Source organism: Phalaenopsis equestris, unplaced genomic scaffold (genome assembly GCF_001263595.1).
Source record: "Phalaenopsis equestris unplaced genomic scaffold, ASM126359v1 Scaffold000428, whole genome shotgun sequence".
NCBI classification, from domain to species: domain Eukaryota; kingdom Viridiplantae; phylum Streptophyta; class Magnoliopsida; order Asparagales; family Orchidaceae; genus Phalaenopsis; species Phalaenopsis equestris.
The window spans coordinates 4,304,061-4,320,675 of record NW_018164869.1 but is presented as its reverse complement, the minus strand read 5'-3'; the positions used below and the strand labels follow the sequence as shown (position 1 = coordinate 4,320,675).

The 16,615-nt window shown below is 33.5% G+C and overlaps 1 protein-coding gene across 1 annotated transcript in view; it reads left to right on the top strand.

Annotated features, from left to right (window-relative positions):
• The window catches only part of LOC110027403 (probable ATP-dependent DNA helicase CHR12), a 49,768-nt gene extending 39,565 nt beyond the window's left edge, over positions 1-10,203 (top strand). The window contains exons 9-12 of the mRNA XM_020728816.1: positions 5,812-6,019; positions 6,122-6,275; positions 7,663-8,265; positions 9,282-10,203. Coding sequence (XP_020584475.1) covers positions 5,812-6,019; positions 6,122-6,275; positions 7,663-8,265; positions 9,282-9,979 — 1,663 coding nt within the window. The 3' untranslated portion in view covers positions 9,980-10,203. The remainder of the gene's footprint in view (positions 1-5,811; positions 6,020-6,121; positions 6,276-7,662; positions 8,266-9,281) is intronic.
• Positions 10,204-16,615: the final 6,412 nt, after the last annotated feature.

Here is a 16,615-nt window from a genome sequence, read left to right as displayed (position 1 = left end):
TTCTAAAGATTATTTTTTATACTAAGATTTTTAATGTTGTAAATGCTTATGCTTTTCATGTATGTTTGGATATATGTTCAAAAGGAAAAAATTTTGAATAACTTAGAAGAATTGATACAATAAATCCATCTCAAAGAAAGATTTTTTATTGAAGGAAGTTTGAATTGTTATGTTGCTAGAGTCCTAAAAAATTTTAAAAGTTTTTACGGTGATTATGATTTTGGAGTGACTAATGAAGAATGTAAAGCTATATTAGATTTTGCTTTAGCTTATGATTGTGTTCTTGCTTATAGCTTTATTTAAGAAAAAAAGATGAGTATATTATTAATTATAAGAATTGATCTAATGAAACATAAATTGATTATTTTTTTATGAGAAAAATAAATTGTCAAGATTGTAAAGCTTGTAAGATCATTTCAAGTGAATATTTAAATAACCAATATAAATTACTGGTTTTGGATTTTAAGATAAATGGATGGAATATGAAATATAATGAAATATTATCTTAAAATTAGATGGGGAGACGGAAAAGATAAATAATATTATTTTTACGAGTAAACTTAAAGATCTTAAGATTTGAAAAGTTCATGCAAAAGTTAATACTATGTGGAATAAAGTCACTAGTACTATTAAACAAGCTGCAAAAAATATAATTGAAAATAAAAATAAAATTCTTATAAATAAAAATAGTTTGTGGTAGAATAATGATGTGTAAGTAAAGATACAAAAATAAAAAAATTATTATAAAAATTGGTTTAGATGTAAAAGTTTGGAGAATTGAAAAAAACATCGCGACCTTAAAAGAGTCTAAGAGAACAATTTGTGATCCTCATAAATCTATTTTTAATATATTAAATACTAAAGAGGGTCAAAGATATATGTATAAACTAATCAAGTAAAAAGATAAAAAAATTAAAGATTGAGTTCAAATAAATATAAGGATCAAAATAAAAAAAAATGTTTCTTATACGAGAATATTCAACATGGGTGGGTGAGATATTTTAATAAAATTTTCTATGAAAATCATGAAAATATGATCACATTTGGTGATCTTAATAGAATAAATCATAGCAATTTTTTTTGTATCTGTCGTCATGTTAATGAAATAGAAGTTGATGAATCTTTAAAGAAAGTAGTGTGAAAAATCAATAGGATCTCATGATATTTTAATAAAAATAAAAAAATATTTATTAGCTTACTAAATTTTTTAATATTATTTTAAAAATTAAAAAGATGTCAAATGAGTGGAGAAAAAGTTTGTTGGTTCATATTTTTAAGAATAAAAGGGATGCAAAAGAGTGCAAAAGTATAGAGGAATTAAGTTAATATGTCATACATTAATGTTTTGAGAGATAGTAATTGAACATAAGTTACGACGTCATACAAAAATTTCTCAATATTTATTTAGATTCATGTTGTGTGAGTCTATCATGGAAGCTATATATTTATTGAGAGATTTGATGAAGAGGTATATAGAGAGTAAGGAGGATCTACATATATTTTTTGTTGATTTAGAAAAAACTTATGATAAGGTTCCAAGAGAAGTAGTTTGGAGAGTTCTAAAAAAGAAATGTGTTGATATTGCTTATATTCAAGTATTTGAAGATATATATAGTAGAGCTATTACTTGTGTTTCAACATAAGGAAGATTGACCAAGTATTTTCCAATTTTAGTTGGATTACATCTGTGTTCAACATTAAGCCCATATCTTTTGGCTTTAGTTATGGATGTTTTTTTACTGTACATTTGTAGGAGGATGTATCTTGGTGTATGTTTTTTACTGATGATATCCTTCTTAAGGATAAGACTAGAGAGATAACTCAAGAAAAACATGAATTATGGAAGTCAAATTTTAGAATCTAAAAGTTTTCGTATAAGTGGACCTAAAACTATGTATTTGAAATATAATTTTAGTAGTAGTAGATCTATATTTATTGAGAGGTTTGCTGGAGAAGTATAGAGAAATTAAGGATTTTTGTTAATTTAGAAAAAGATTACGATATGGTTACAAGAGAAGTACTTTGGAGAGTTTTAGAAAAGAAATGTATTGATATGGTATATATTCAAGTCATTAAAGGTTTATATACATGATTGACCAATTTTTTTTCCATTTCAATTGGATTATATCAAGGATCGATTTTAAGCCCATATCTTTTTGCTTTAATTACTGGACATTTATAGGAGGATGTACCTTGATGTATGCTTTTCGCGAATGATATCCTTCTTGTGGATAAGACTAGAGAAATAGTTCGGGAAAAACTTGAATTATGGAGATCAGAGTCTCAAGGCTTTTATTTGAGTAGATCTAAAACGGAATACATGGAATATACATTTAGTAGTATTAGATCTATTGGTGGGTTGTAACAATGAGTGAGCAAGTCATTAAAAGGAATAAATGATCTAAATATCTCAGGTCTATTTTTCAAAGTGATGGTAATATAGATGGGTTATTAGTAGAATTTAAGTTGGATGGTTTAAGTTGAGGAATCCATCAGACCTATTGTGTGATAGAAAAAAAACCACGTAGACTTAAAGAAAAAGTTTATAAGATGGTGGCGAGACTTGCAATGCTTTATGGTGCAGAATATTGGCCCATAAAGGAGAAGCATAAAACTAAGTTATGTTACTGAGATGAGAATGCTTAGGTGGATGAGTGATTTTACACTTAGAGACAAAATGTGAAACAAATATATTCGTGAAACAGTTAGTTTATCTACAGTGTCAAACAAGATTAGAAAGAGTCCTCTTAGATTTTTCGGTCACAGTAAACGTTGATTATTTGATGACCCACTTAGGAGAGTATTTGTTTTAGATTTGACTTATGTTAACAAAATAGGGGTAGACCTAAAAAAATTAGGGCATGTTGTATAAAAAATGATCTTAATTTATTAGAATTAAATGAAAATATGATACAATGAAGAAAAAAGATTCATGTAGCCGACCCCACTTAGTGAGATAAAGGCTTCTTATTGTTGTTGTAGATCCGATGGCGGGGTTGATTAAAAGGAGTTAACGTTCTAGATATCTTCGTTCTCTTGTTCAAAGTGAGGGTGATATATATGAAGGATGTTATTAATAGAATTCAAATTGGATTGTTGAAGTGGAGGAATGCATTGGGCCTCTTGTGTGACATAAAAGAATCACTTAGACTTAAATAAAAAATTTATAAGAGGGTGGTGAGAACTGCAATGTTTTGTGGTGCCGAATGTTGGCCTGTAAAAGAGAAGAATAAAATTAGGTGTTGTTGAGATGAGAATGCTCAAGCAAATGCGTGGCTTTACTCTTAGACACAAAATGTGAAATGAATATATTCGTGAAAGTGTTAGAATAACGCCAGTAGCACACAAGATTAGAAATAGTTGTGTTAGATGGTTTGGTCACATTAAATGTTGACCTCCTAATGACCCAGTTAGGAGAGAAGATGTTTTAGATTTCACTTATGTTAAGAAAGGTAGAGGTAGACCTAGCCAGACTTTGGCATGATGTATAAAAGATAATGTAAATTTATTAGAATTAAATGAAAATATTGCTCAATAGGACACGATGGAGAAAAAGATTCATGTAGGTGACCCCACTTAATAGGATAAAAGCTTTGTTGTTGTCTTTCCGACTTTTTGTATGTATAGTAATGGTTTAGGTTCATTAGATAGGGTTTCATTAGATAGTGAACATTAGTTGGGTGATCTTTTATTTTCTTGAGAGGTAACATCACAATCGATAAAGAATTTCTTAGAATTGAGATGGTAACACTTGTATTCTTTTTTTCAAGGATTATCCAAGTATGATACATTTTAGGGCTCTTGGATTGAGTTTAGTGATGGGCGCCAAATTCTATTGTGAATGTGGTTTATTAGGAATGGGTGCCAAATTCTACAAAAGTTGGACATTCCTCTTAAGGTGAAGGTTTTAGTGTTCTCAAGGAAATGCCAATTTTCTCACCGCCTCTTATATTTTGTTGGTTTTTTGTATAAAAGAATTCATTGATGATATATTTTTTTATGAAAAAGGAGGATAAAATATGATGACAATTTTTGTTCTCATTATCAATCTTACAACATTTATTATTAGTAATGGTTTATGATATCAATACAAAACAAAACAAACTTAGGGTCTATTTGAGACAGTTTTCTTTCAGCTTTGCTTTTGAGAATGCCACCATAGTTTTGTTTGGGGAACAAACTTCTTGCTGATTTTTAGAAATTCCTATGGTAGAAACTGTTTTTTTCGACCTGAGTTGTTAAATACTTTTTTTGGCTTTGCTTCTTCTTTTTTAAAAGTTTGTTTAAATTGAGCTTTTTTAAAAAATGGTTTTAACATTCAGCTTCTTAAAGCTGATGTACTGTTTGCATGCAAGTGAACCGGTTGGAGTTCGTCATTGGAAATCCTTCTTCCGTTAGCCATCCGCTAGCCTGAAATGGAGCAAAAAAGAGGGGCTCAAGCATTTAAAGCAAAGCCGAATATAAGACCTGAGACTCTTCTTCAATGGTCTCTACTAGCAAGGATAGGAGATCAAAGCAGAGGAGCGGGTCCGGGTGTTGCTAGGGGGAGGGGGCGAAGCGATGATGGACTCTAGCTACACGACAAGAATGCCAAATTTGCGGAGCGAGACGTTCTCCGTCTGACGTTTCTCCATGTGTGGGAGGTGGGAGCTCCTCGCCTCACTTTTCCATTAAAGAATAAGATCCTTGGATATGGCCATTGTCGTCGAAGCTCGGGGACATCATATTAATGGTCGGCAAACGAATTTGCAAATTTGATAATACCGTTCAGGATCGGAAATGTGGTGTGGCAAATGGAAAGCCACGGAGATCCGCCATTTTAAAATGGCGAAAGAGTGTCATTGCGTTGCACGCAACTTGCGTCAACATGCAATGTGATTTTTATTGTCGTTCTCTCAAACAAAATGAAAGGCTACCCTGTTCTCAAACGAGCCCAATGTGTGATAGTTGTCAGAAAGCTGTGTTCTGACTTTTTAAAAATAAAATAAATTTGTAAGTCACCGTAACTTTTTGAAAAGTTGTTTCTTCTGTTGCAGCTTCAGACCTGCGTCTTCAAAGAGCTGCAGCTGCCCCAACCAAACCCTTAAATTGATAATAATAATATTTTAAAAAAAAGATGGTAAACAAGTCCTTACTTTTTGCCCTTCCATCATGCCATCCATCTAGAATTGATGGAAGCTAGTTGCAAAAAGCAAATGTTGAGTGTATTATTGTTTTTTTATTCTTGGGTGCCTGAGGTTTGATCAGGAATTTTTTCCTTTAATTTGTCAGCCATGAATTATGTTGGCTAATTGAGGATCAGTCATTAATATTTACTCATAGGGAGCCATTTCGTACCTTGCAAAAAGGGGAACAATAAATGTTATTCTTGATATGTCATTTTTCAGCCAATTCTTTTTATTATAGAGAATCATTTTTTGTCTCACCTTCATTTACCAACTCTCTTGCCACCGTAAAGGATCCCATTCAACTTGTATTCATGAATTTGCTCAAATCGCTATTTTAGAGGATCTCCAGGGCATTTCTCATCTGGAAAGGTCTAAATTTAACTAAGTTTTAATTTCCCTCTTCTAGCTTTCATCAATCCCATACATTTGAGATTATAAAAGGGTCATATTGTCATGATTTCTTAATTAATTTAACAATATTTTTATTTTGTTCATTTCTAGTGTGCTTATCACATTAACATCAATTTTATTAGCCCAGTTTGCATTGTACATATAGTTCTAAAATCTTCTTCAAGCCATTTTCATACTTATTCCCATAATGCCTGTAAATAATATCTTCTTATGATAAGTTCTACCTGCTCAGATTTCATATTAGGCGGAGACTGCTTTTGACCGGTACTCCTATACAGAATAGTCTTCAAGAACTCTGGTCACTGCTTAATTTCCTTCTACCCAGCATCTTTAATTCAGTACAAAATTTCGAGGAATGGTTTAATGCTCCTTTTGCAGATAAGTGTGAGGTTAGTCTTACCGATGAGGAACAGCTTTTGATTATTCGACGTTTACATCAAGTGAGTTCTGATTTCACTATTATTTCTCACCTGATTCTTTTACAATTATTATTTATTTTATATTTTCTTAATCATGTAACTTAACCATATTTATCCGTTCAGGTTATAAGGCCATTTTTACTTAGAAGAAAGAAGGATGAGGTTGAAAAGTATCTTCCGGGGAAGACCCAAGTGATATTAAAATGTGATATGTCAGCGTGGCAGAAAGCATACTATCAGCAGATTACTGATATTGGAAGGGTAGGGCTAGAATCTGGTATGTTTAAAATGGCTTTAATTGATTTTAATTTATATTCATGTCCAGCATATTATCTTTTGATTTTTATTTATTTATTTTTTAATCTTTAGAGAGATTTCTTGTTATAGGAAAGAGTATGATGTTGAGTTCGAGAGATTTTAGTGTTTTAGAAGAAGAAAGAGGATCAAGAAAGGGTGTTGAAAGGGATGTTAAAATAGAAATAGGGTTGAGACCTGCAAGTTCTGAAAATAAGGTGAGGCCAGTAGACATTTAGAACATAAGGAAGATTTGGTGTAAGAAATGATAGTCACGCAAATATATGAATGTTGTTGGATCTAGTAAAGCTTGTAATTGATGTAACAAAGTATGCATAGTTGATCCTTACACATAAAATTTTGAGATTTTGGGTCTACAATCAACCTACAGTGTATCATAGGGGGTTATATCAACCTACATTATGCTGACAGCATCTCTGATAGAGGTCTCATATTGATCCAATTTGATTTCTCTGATGAGAAGGATATCCATGTCTCAAACCACACAATCGCTGTTTCTAAGATTCATTATTTATATTTTTTTGGCATATAACATTTTGAAACCAGAGTTAATCTGCCTTTAGTTGTTTGGGATAAGCCTAAGCATAATGGTAGTTTAGTTCATGATTGATCTAATTACATATAAAGTAACCTTTGAGGCCAGAATGTGGATCACCCGGACAACAAAATATAAAGGGCCATATGCATACATACTACCCAATTTTTATGTATTTACATATCTAACACCTAAAGTTTACTTTTTTACATTTATACCACCCATATCTTTCATTTCACAAAAAAAATATCAGTTTTTACCTCTAAAAAGGGAAATACACCTTGTTATGCCGTATGTAAAAATTTAAGTTTAGTTGTTAGATATATAAATACATAAGAATTGAGTGATATGTATTAAAAACATAGAAAAGTAAAACACATCTAACGAAGCTATGGCTGCACAGCCTGGATAAGCAATTCTATATGCCTAGCCCACAAAAATTTCCCTTTAGAATTGGAAGCACTTAACCAAGTTACAATTCAGGAGACATGGCACTAACATTGATAATTTTTTCACATTTCTAATAGATTTAATCTTTTTAGTTACCCATTTCTAGCTTTTTTTTTCTGTAGAAACATAAGGCTGCTGCAAACTCATTGATGGAAATAAGACAGAAAATCTGGCATGTGATAGATAACTTTATTATGTGTATTCTATCATAGATTTTGAATTCTTATTCCTTTTCTGCAACAACTTCTTTACACAGCTCCACTCTGCTCAAAATTTAAAATTTGTTTACACAGCTCTATCATAGATTTTGAATTCTTACTCTAACACAAAATTTAAAATTTGTTTTCAAAATAACAATTTGTAGGGACTGGAAGGTCCAAGGGTCTTCAGAATTACTCGATGCAGCTCCGAAAGTGCTGCAATCATCCATTTCTGTTCGTAGAAGATTACAACATGTGGCAGCGAGACCAAATCGTTCGAGCATCAGGGAAATTTGAACTCCTAGACAGGCTGCTTCCAAAGCTGAAACGAACGGGCCATAGAATCCTACTTTTTTCTCAAATGACTCGCTTGATAAACATCCTCGAGATCTATTTGGACATTTACGGCTACAAGTACCTTAGGCTCGATGGTTCTACCAAGACCGAAGAACGAGGGGCTAAACTGAAACTATTTAATGCGCCCGATTCCGACTACTTCATGTTTCTTTTGAGCACTCGAGCCGGAGGTCTTGGATTAAATTTGCAGACTGCGGATACTGTTATTATCTTCGACAGTGATTGGAACCCTCAAATGGATCAGCAGGCGGAAGACAGGGCGCATCGAATTGGGCAGAAGAAGGAGGTTCGTGTCTTCGTGCTGGTAAGCGTGGGTTCAATCGAAGAGGTCATTTTAGAGCGGGCAAAGCAGAAGATGGGCATTGATGCAAAGGTCATCCAGGCTGGATTGTTCAACACTACTTCTACAGGTTTGTTCTTCTACCAGCGATGATAGATGAATATAGACATTCTCAGTTTGAACTTAAGTTTGATTATTTAATCAAGTTAGAGCTTGAGCTTGAGCTTACTTCTACAAGTTCGGGCTAGCTCATGAGCCGTCATTTTTAATTATGAAAAAGATAAAATAGTATTAGTTTGAGCTAGTATTAAATATAAGGATAATTACATGCAGACCATCCGAAACATTGATATTTACAAATTAGTCACCTAGATGATTTTTTTTAACTACCGAACTAGTGTATTTACACGTTCCACTATCCAACTATTGAGAATTTGATAAAAATGAAAATTATGGGTTAGGGTTTTACCGTGAATTTTGATATTTGAGTGAGAATTTTAAAAAAGTATCAAAGAGGGGTGGATTTATAAACAACAAGTTTCGAGTGATTTTTGTGTAAATTACCCATATAATAAAAAGATAAATAGAATGAATAATTTGAAGATAAATGATAAGAAATCACTTGCTATTAAATGTAAAATATCTCTTTTTTTTTATTTTGAATAATTTACAAATAAAGTTAATTTTAATATATTTTGATATGTTTTATATTAGTTATTTTTTAAATAATCGGCTCACGAGCTGATTAGTCGGGTTAGGTCTAGCTTGATTGTGGTTTTTTAGCTCGTCGAACTTAACTCACAAGCCACTTATTGAGCTGAGCCTGAGCCTGAGCCTGAGCCTGAGTCGGCTAACCAATCAACTTGGCTCAATTACACCGATAATTGGATAATATGTACTATTATTAATGAATATCTTCCACCAAAACCTCAATTTTTTTACATACATTCAACCTTATGAATGAAAGGGTGTATTTTTCTTTTTCTTTCAGTTAAAATGGTGGTAGTTTTTACGTGATTTTGGAAGATTTGGGTGCTATAAATGTAAAAAAAAGTGAAGTTTAGGTGTTAGATATGTAAATATATAGGGGAATTGGTTGGCATTAATGTAAATAATGCCTCTAAACATGAGTTGATTATGGTGCAGCTCAGGACAGGCGAGAGATGCTGGAAGAGATCATGCGAAGGGGAACCGATTCACTCGGCACCGATGTTCCCAGCGAGAGGGAGATAAACCGTCTTGCGGCTCGAAACGAAGAGGAGTTCTGGTTATTTGAAAAAATGGATGAAGAACGGAGGCAAAGGGAGAGATACAAGTGCAGGCTCATGGAAGAATTTGAGGTGCCTGATTGGGTCTATTTCAAGAACATCGAAGCCAAAACTAAAGGGCTCGCAGATGACGATTCCAATCAGGCTCTGGGCAAGAGACGACGTCGAGAGGTCGTTTATGCTGACCCCCTCACCGATCTCCAGTGGATGAAAGCCGTAGAGAACGGCGAAGATGTATCGATATTTTCCACTAGTAAAGGCAGGAGAAGGGATCAGCTTTCAGATATATACGAGTCGACTACATCAGACGAAATGGTTGCGCAGACTTTCTCCGAGCAGAGGAATGCGAGCAAATCGATGGCGAGTGATGATATTAGTGATGATATGTGTAGCAGGACTACGGGAAAGTATCGAACTTTGTTTCAGACACCGAGCAAGGAGGAACACGATGGCGACGGCGAAGGTAGCAGCGGGTGGTACGGCAACATTGTGACGTGGAGGACGCATAAGAGGAAGCGGTCCAGCCATGCTTTTTCGACTTCGTCATCGGAAGCGAAGGGATCTCATGGTTTCTAAATCACTGTAAGAGTAGCCAGATTCAAATGTTGGCGGGAATAGCTTCTTTGTAACAGTTATATAAATGAAACGGTTAGAAATAAGTAGTGTTCTTTTGAGTTTGGTCATTTTTCCTGTGTATATAATGTATAAGATGTGCTGCTCACCATTGCTGTAATGCATCTAGAGATTATTTTGATCAATAAGCTCTCTGCGGCCCTTTTGGTTAGATTTTTATGAGAAAATTTAACTGTTTTTATCTTTTTCTTATATCTTTATTTTATTTCATTGTTGTCTGTGTCTGTGCACGTCTTTCATAAGATGAAATGATTGATTTTTAATGTTTAGATGTTGATTCCATTTTTTTTTCTTGTGCAAGATGTGGTTACAATTTTTATTATAACTTAGAATGTAGTTGAGCTTTGCTTGTGTTTGGCATATTAATGGCAACTATTTATTTCATGGAAGATTTGCATGGATACCACTCAATTCTTATATATTTACATATACTTGAACTTCAAATTTTATATATATACCATTTTTCTTATACAAGAAAAAACTTTTATTTCACTATTTAAAGCCAGTGCTATTTTTTACATGATATGAAACCTACGTGCCACTCAATTCCTATGTATATAGACATGTTGCCTAAACTTCAATTTTTTACATTTATACCACATTTTCTATATGTGATGTGCCTTTACTTTTAAAAGTTAGAAAAGTGGTATTTTGATGTGATACGAAAATTTTGGGCGGTATAAATGTAAAAGAAGTAAAATTTTAGTGTTAAATATATAAATACATATGATTATATGTATATGAAAATTATGTTTTTTTAATTTTTATATAATTATTTAGAATTTATATTATAATCATCTCAAAATAAATTTAATATATTTACTATGTTTTAGATCAAATATACCAAGCCAATTTTTTTTTTTAAATAAAGTATTATGTATATATTTATAGAATTAGACAATTATTTATTTATTAAAATATTAAAGGAAGATTTATATACATACCATTCAATTCATATTATATATATATATATATATATATATATATATATATAGTACATGCAAATTTCACTTCTTAGAAAGTTAAAAATAATGGTAATTTTTATGTAATATGAAATATTTGGGTGCTATAAATGTAAGAAAAATAAAATTTAGATTTGAGTTATGTTAATACATAGGAATTGGGTTGTATGAATGTAAATTTCCCAAGATAAAAATTGCTTACATTATCCCTAAATCAATATACAACGCACAAACTGATGCATAAAATCATTTCCTCATGCAGCTGTTTTTACATACGTTCTATGAAAGCCATCAGAGAGTTTTTTTCCCCATAAGTATATTCGCAAAAACAATGCAGATTGCACCTTATAACAGAATCATTTTGCCAATTATATACAAATTTGGTTAAATCTGAAAAAAAAAAATTGTCGCTGAGAACTACACCTTGGATCAAGGGGATTACATGTGCAAAAGCAGGAGAAAAGTTTGCATGTGTAAGAAGTACGCAGCGCTGCGTATATAATGGAGGCTATATTCATGTTATATCTGTATTATATCCACGTTATATCGCATGTAACCTCGATGTAACCTTCATATAATCTACTTGTAACTTACCTGAACTTCCAAATAAGTTCCGCGCTTCTGTTTTCATATATATGTAGGTTACATGTATGTTACCTAAAAATTATATGGAGGTTACAGGGGATATAACGCGAATATAATACCGATATAACTCGAATATAACATCTATTATGTACGCAATGCTGCGTACGTCTTATATACGCAATTTTTTTTCCCAAAAAAGCAGGCATGGCTCTCTTGTGCATATAAAGCTGCTTTTATTCTTGGGAATATATAAGACGGATTGTAGAGGGATTCAAGCATTTATTTGGTATACATAGATTTTACGGAAATTTGCATGCCTAGCACACAATTCTCGTGTATTTACATACCTCACATCCAAACTTTCATATTTACATAGCACTTGGGTGTTTCCAACGTATGCAAGAAAAGTATACTTCACTTTTAAAATGTGATAATAGTGTTATTTTTTACATGATACGAGAGATTTGAGTGCTATATGTATAAATACGAAAGATTAAGTGTGAGATATATAAATACATGAGAATTGAGTGTTATATATGTAAATGCCACTAAAATAAATTTAAGCTACGACATTTCCAACTATAAAATAATACTGATAAAAATATTATTATTAGTACTAGTAGCAGTATAAAAGACAGGCATTGCCCAATTTAATAAATAAAGGTTTTACAAGTAAGCAGCTCCTAATAAATGTAAAAAAGGGGGCATTTACATGCATGCCGCCCAATTTTTATGTATTTACATATCTAACACTTACATTTTATATTTTTATATTTATACCACTCAAATCTTTTATATTCACAAACACCACTATCTTGCTTTATAAAAAGGGAATACACCTTTTTATGCATAAGCAAGGCAGCATATATGAAAAAAATTAAAGTTTAGGTGTTAGATATGTAAATCCATAGCAATAGAGTGGCGTGCAGTACATGTTCATGTTAAATCCTGATTTGTCCATGATTCACACCCAAGAAATAAAGCGTAAGGGGAGAATGTGTGAGAGAGAGATTGAATGGTAATGGGTCATTATCAATTGCATCTTACTCGTTAAATGACTATTTATTTATACATAAGATGGTACATAATGATGATATTACATTTTTGTCTCTGATTTAGAGTAGTCCATAGTGGGGAATTTTTTTATATTTTACATGTGTAACCCTATCATCCCGCTACTTCATGACTTAGCAAGCTGATACGTCTGGCTGTCAAACCATAGGCCTTCAAGAGAAATTTCTAGGCGTCCCCTAGATGGTCAGAGATGTTGTGGAGCTGAATCTTCCTTTAGATCGATTCTGTAAAAGTGATGGCCAATGCATCAGATAGCTTTCCTGTAACGATCAGCTCAGATGTTCTTTTACCTTGCAATTGGGCAAGTGGTTCGGGCTTGGGTCATCCGATTAGCCTTTTGTCCACTTTGTCGCTCGAACGATTTTAGCCTTGCTGGCTAGACTCGAACAACATCACTCAGTCAGACAAGTAGGCTTCACGATCAGTGGCCCACCTTCACAGTGCTTTTCCCTTCTAAACCGTTAGATCTCAACAAGAGCAGTGCTGACATATTTTTTATGTATATATTTTAGTTCACCGATTCTCCTACTTCTTGCTCTCTCGGTAATGTGTTCTGTCAGTCGTCTTGTGGTCTCGGGGCGGTCGAGTGTCATCGTATCGAGGAAGAGTAAAAGGTCATGAATCATGTCTCGGTCTCTACCCTTCACCTTAGGCGGCCCTCTCCTGAAGGCGATGAGTAAAAGATTTTACTCTAGAGGAAGAGGGGTTAGAGTGATAATCCTCGATAAATATGTGGTTGTTGGTCAGCTCCAACAATTCAAGTAATGTTTTCGATCACTACAGGCCTAACACATATCGGAAGCATCCTTCCTTCAGCCCCTATGTTCGAGCAGAATGAGCGATTGTGAGCTCCAAGGTCCGCACTTCTAATATTTCCTTTTGGAAGTAAGTGAAAAAACGAGCACAAATCTACCTCTGTCCCTCCAATAACAATAGAAAAACTTGTGATTTCATTTATGTCTTATGGGCTTTGGTAAATTGTGTCATAAACATCGAATTGAAGTCAGCAAACAACATGATTACTCCCAAGAGTAATTCAGTGAACCACCCGAGGGTTGGTTCCCTCAACGTGATGAAGAAAAGACGACACTTAAGCTCGTAGGTGATCCTTAGCAGGCACATGGTCAACTCGAACTAGGTTGTGGTTGGTCGGATCGTTCTACCCTTTGTAGAACTCCAATGTCGAGATCTTGAATCGTTCTGGTGGCTCAGCCTCAAAAATTTATCGAGAAAACACATCCTCGGGTTGTCAAGGCGCCTTAGTACGCCCGATTCGATACCAATCAATCAGTGCAGACCCAACAGTATCAAAGTACTAGGAGACCTTCCCCTTCGAAGGCCCGGGGGGTGGGGCGGAGAGGGGACTCTTCTGATGTTGGACATTAGAACTTCGTCTTGGGGCTATTGGTCTTTTCCTTGGGCCAACGCATCTTGGATGTCATCCAACATATGATCCTTCAACTCTTTGATCTGATAAGTCATAAATTCTCTGGTGCACTTCATATTATCAGTGTCTCTATAATAAGATTCTTCTCTTTAGATTGCTTCTCTTTTTTTGTGGCATGATCCACGCTCACTGCACATTGTAGAATGTTGAATCTTGATTTATCATTGAATCACACCTAAAGAGTAGAGCATAAGGGAGAGAAAGAGAGAGAAATAGAAAAAGGGAATGAATAGTAATGTGTTGTGATGAATCATGTTTTATTCATAAAATGATTCTCCTATTTATAGAGGAGATGGTACTTAATGATATTACATTTTTATTGTTGCTTTAAAGGGTTTCGTACTAGCGTATTTCTAGTATTTTACATGTGTATGTATGTTGTCCGACTACCTTCTGACTTGTTCAGCTGATACGGTCTGGTTGTCAACGCTTGGTATTTGATGAGAAATTCTGGGGCATCCCTTAGATGGTCAAAGATGTTGTGGAACCGGATCTTTCCTTGGATCAATTCCACAAGAGAGCTAGCTATTGTGTCAGGTCGGCTTTCTTGTAAAGGTCGTCTTGAATGTTCTTTCACCTTGCATCTGACCAATTGGTTCGGGCTAAAGTCGTCTAGTCTTCTTTTTGTCTGCTTCATGGCTCGATCGGTTTTGGTCTTGTTACTCGACAAATTAACTTGGTCAGAAAAGTAGGCTTCATGATCAGGCGGTGAGCCCACCTACATCATACTCATCCCTTTTGAACCATTAGATCTCCTCATAATCAGCACTGATACATCTTTTACGTACAGTTCCCAAAAAAAAAATAAACTTGGACAAGAATTGTAACATAGCTAGAAAAGCTTTAGCCAGGCTCTCGTTGTTTTATATAAAAATTAGCAATCATTATCCATTTTTCCTTATAAAAATTAGCAACGCTTGTTCTTCGAACCATTATCAATCATGATTCAAAAAATGCATAAAGATGACAATAAATGCTCATTGAAAACTATGAAACATCTCGTGTTAAATTGTTAAGTTAATTTTCCTAACGAAAAAAATCGTGATACACAAATTGTAACCGCAGCAGGTCCTCTTTTGCATTAAAGTGACTAATGACCGAAGAGGTTGGCAGCAAAGCAGAGATCGAAATCCTCCTACTATAATTCAATAACTACAGTTATTTCATGAAGAAAATTTTGAAAATTTTTGTTGTCTTCTTTCAATTATCCAATATTTTGTCTTTATAAAATGGTGGGAGACCCATCTGAAGTACAAGAGGAATTATGATTGTAATTCTCCATAATTCATAACAAAATATGCAGCGATGGCAACAAGACGTAAATATCAATTGGATTAATCTGCCTAAAATTTTAGTGTGTTTTTCTTCAATGCTTACATATATGACGCCTTATCCATGCATGGAAAGGTCCATTTCACGTTTTATTAGTTAAAATAGTGGTATTTTTAATGTGGTATGGATGATTTGGACGGTATAGATGTAAAAAGTAAAAGTTTAGCTGTTAGATATATAAATACATAGAAATTGGGCACTATGTATGTAAATACCCGAATTTTTACCAAAGGGTAAGTACAAGCACGCGTAGTTTGCAAGCTTGAACAAATCCAAGCTTGAGATGAGCCCATCTATGAATACTGGTCATTGTAGGCATGCAGTAAAAACTATAGTGGATTTTTTAGAACTTATCATACACTTTTGCACTTTTAAGAAAGTTTGATAACTTTCCTTTGTAGCCACCACACTCTAAAATATTTAATTACAAAAAGAGTGCTTCTTGTCACATAAAATCAACCAAAAAGAAGTTGTAACGAAACAAAAGAATTGCAAATATCTAAAAAGTAAAGCATTAAAAAAAGTGCCCCGAATAAATCCTAAGTCAAGGAGTGTGCTCCTTTCTAATATCTCCAAAGAACAAAAATCTCCTATCAAAATTACCAACTGCTAAACCCAATTACTAGGAATACATACACTTCTGACGATTCTCCTACCAATTTTATTCGAGCAATACAATTTTATACAATTTTCAAACTCAAGATCACGCCGTTGATTTGATCGACAACATGAGAACAATGTGGGGATTATGTTTAATCAATTTAAATGATGATTTAATCATTCATCAAGAATTAGTAAACACCTAAATAAAATTATAATTTTATCCAAACAAATATTTAACCAATAAAAATCATCCAATTGATGTAAAATATCATCAAAACCCTCCACACGTCAAAATTATAATTATCTTATCAAGCAAATCAAATCATCAATCATGAAAATTTCAATGCATCACACTAATGGTCAAATTTATGATTCTTCAAATTGAGAATGCTACTAATTTTAATCATGCTATAGTAAAAGAGTGATTTTGATCATATTATTGAAGGTCAAAACATCAAAATCCTGCTGGTACTTAGAAGCCCCATCTCCATTGAATGTTAAATACACCGGAAGTAATTAAAGAGTTTAAATGCTCCCCGATAGCTATTATTTCTCATTCAGGTATGCCATTTCTTT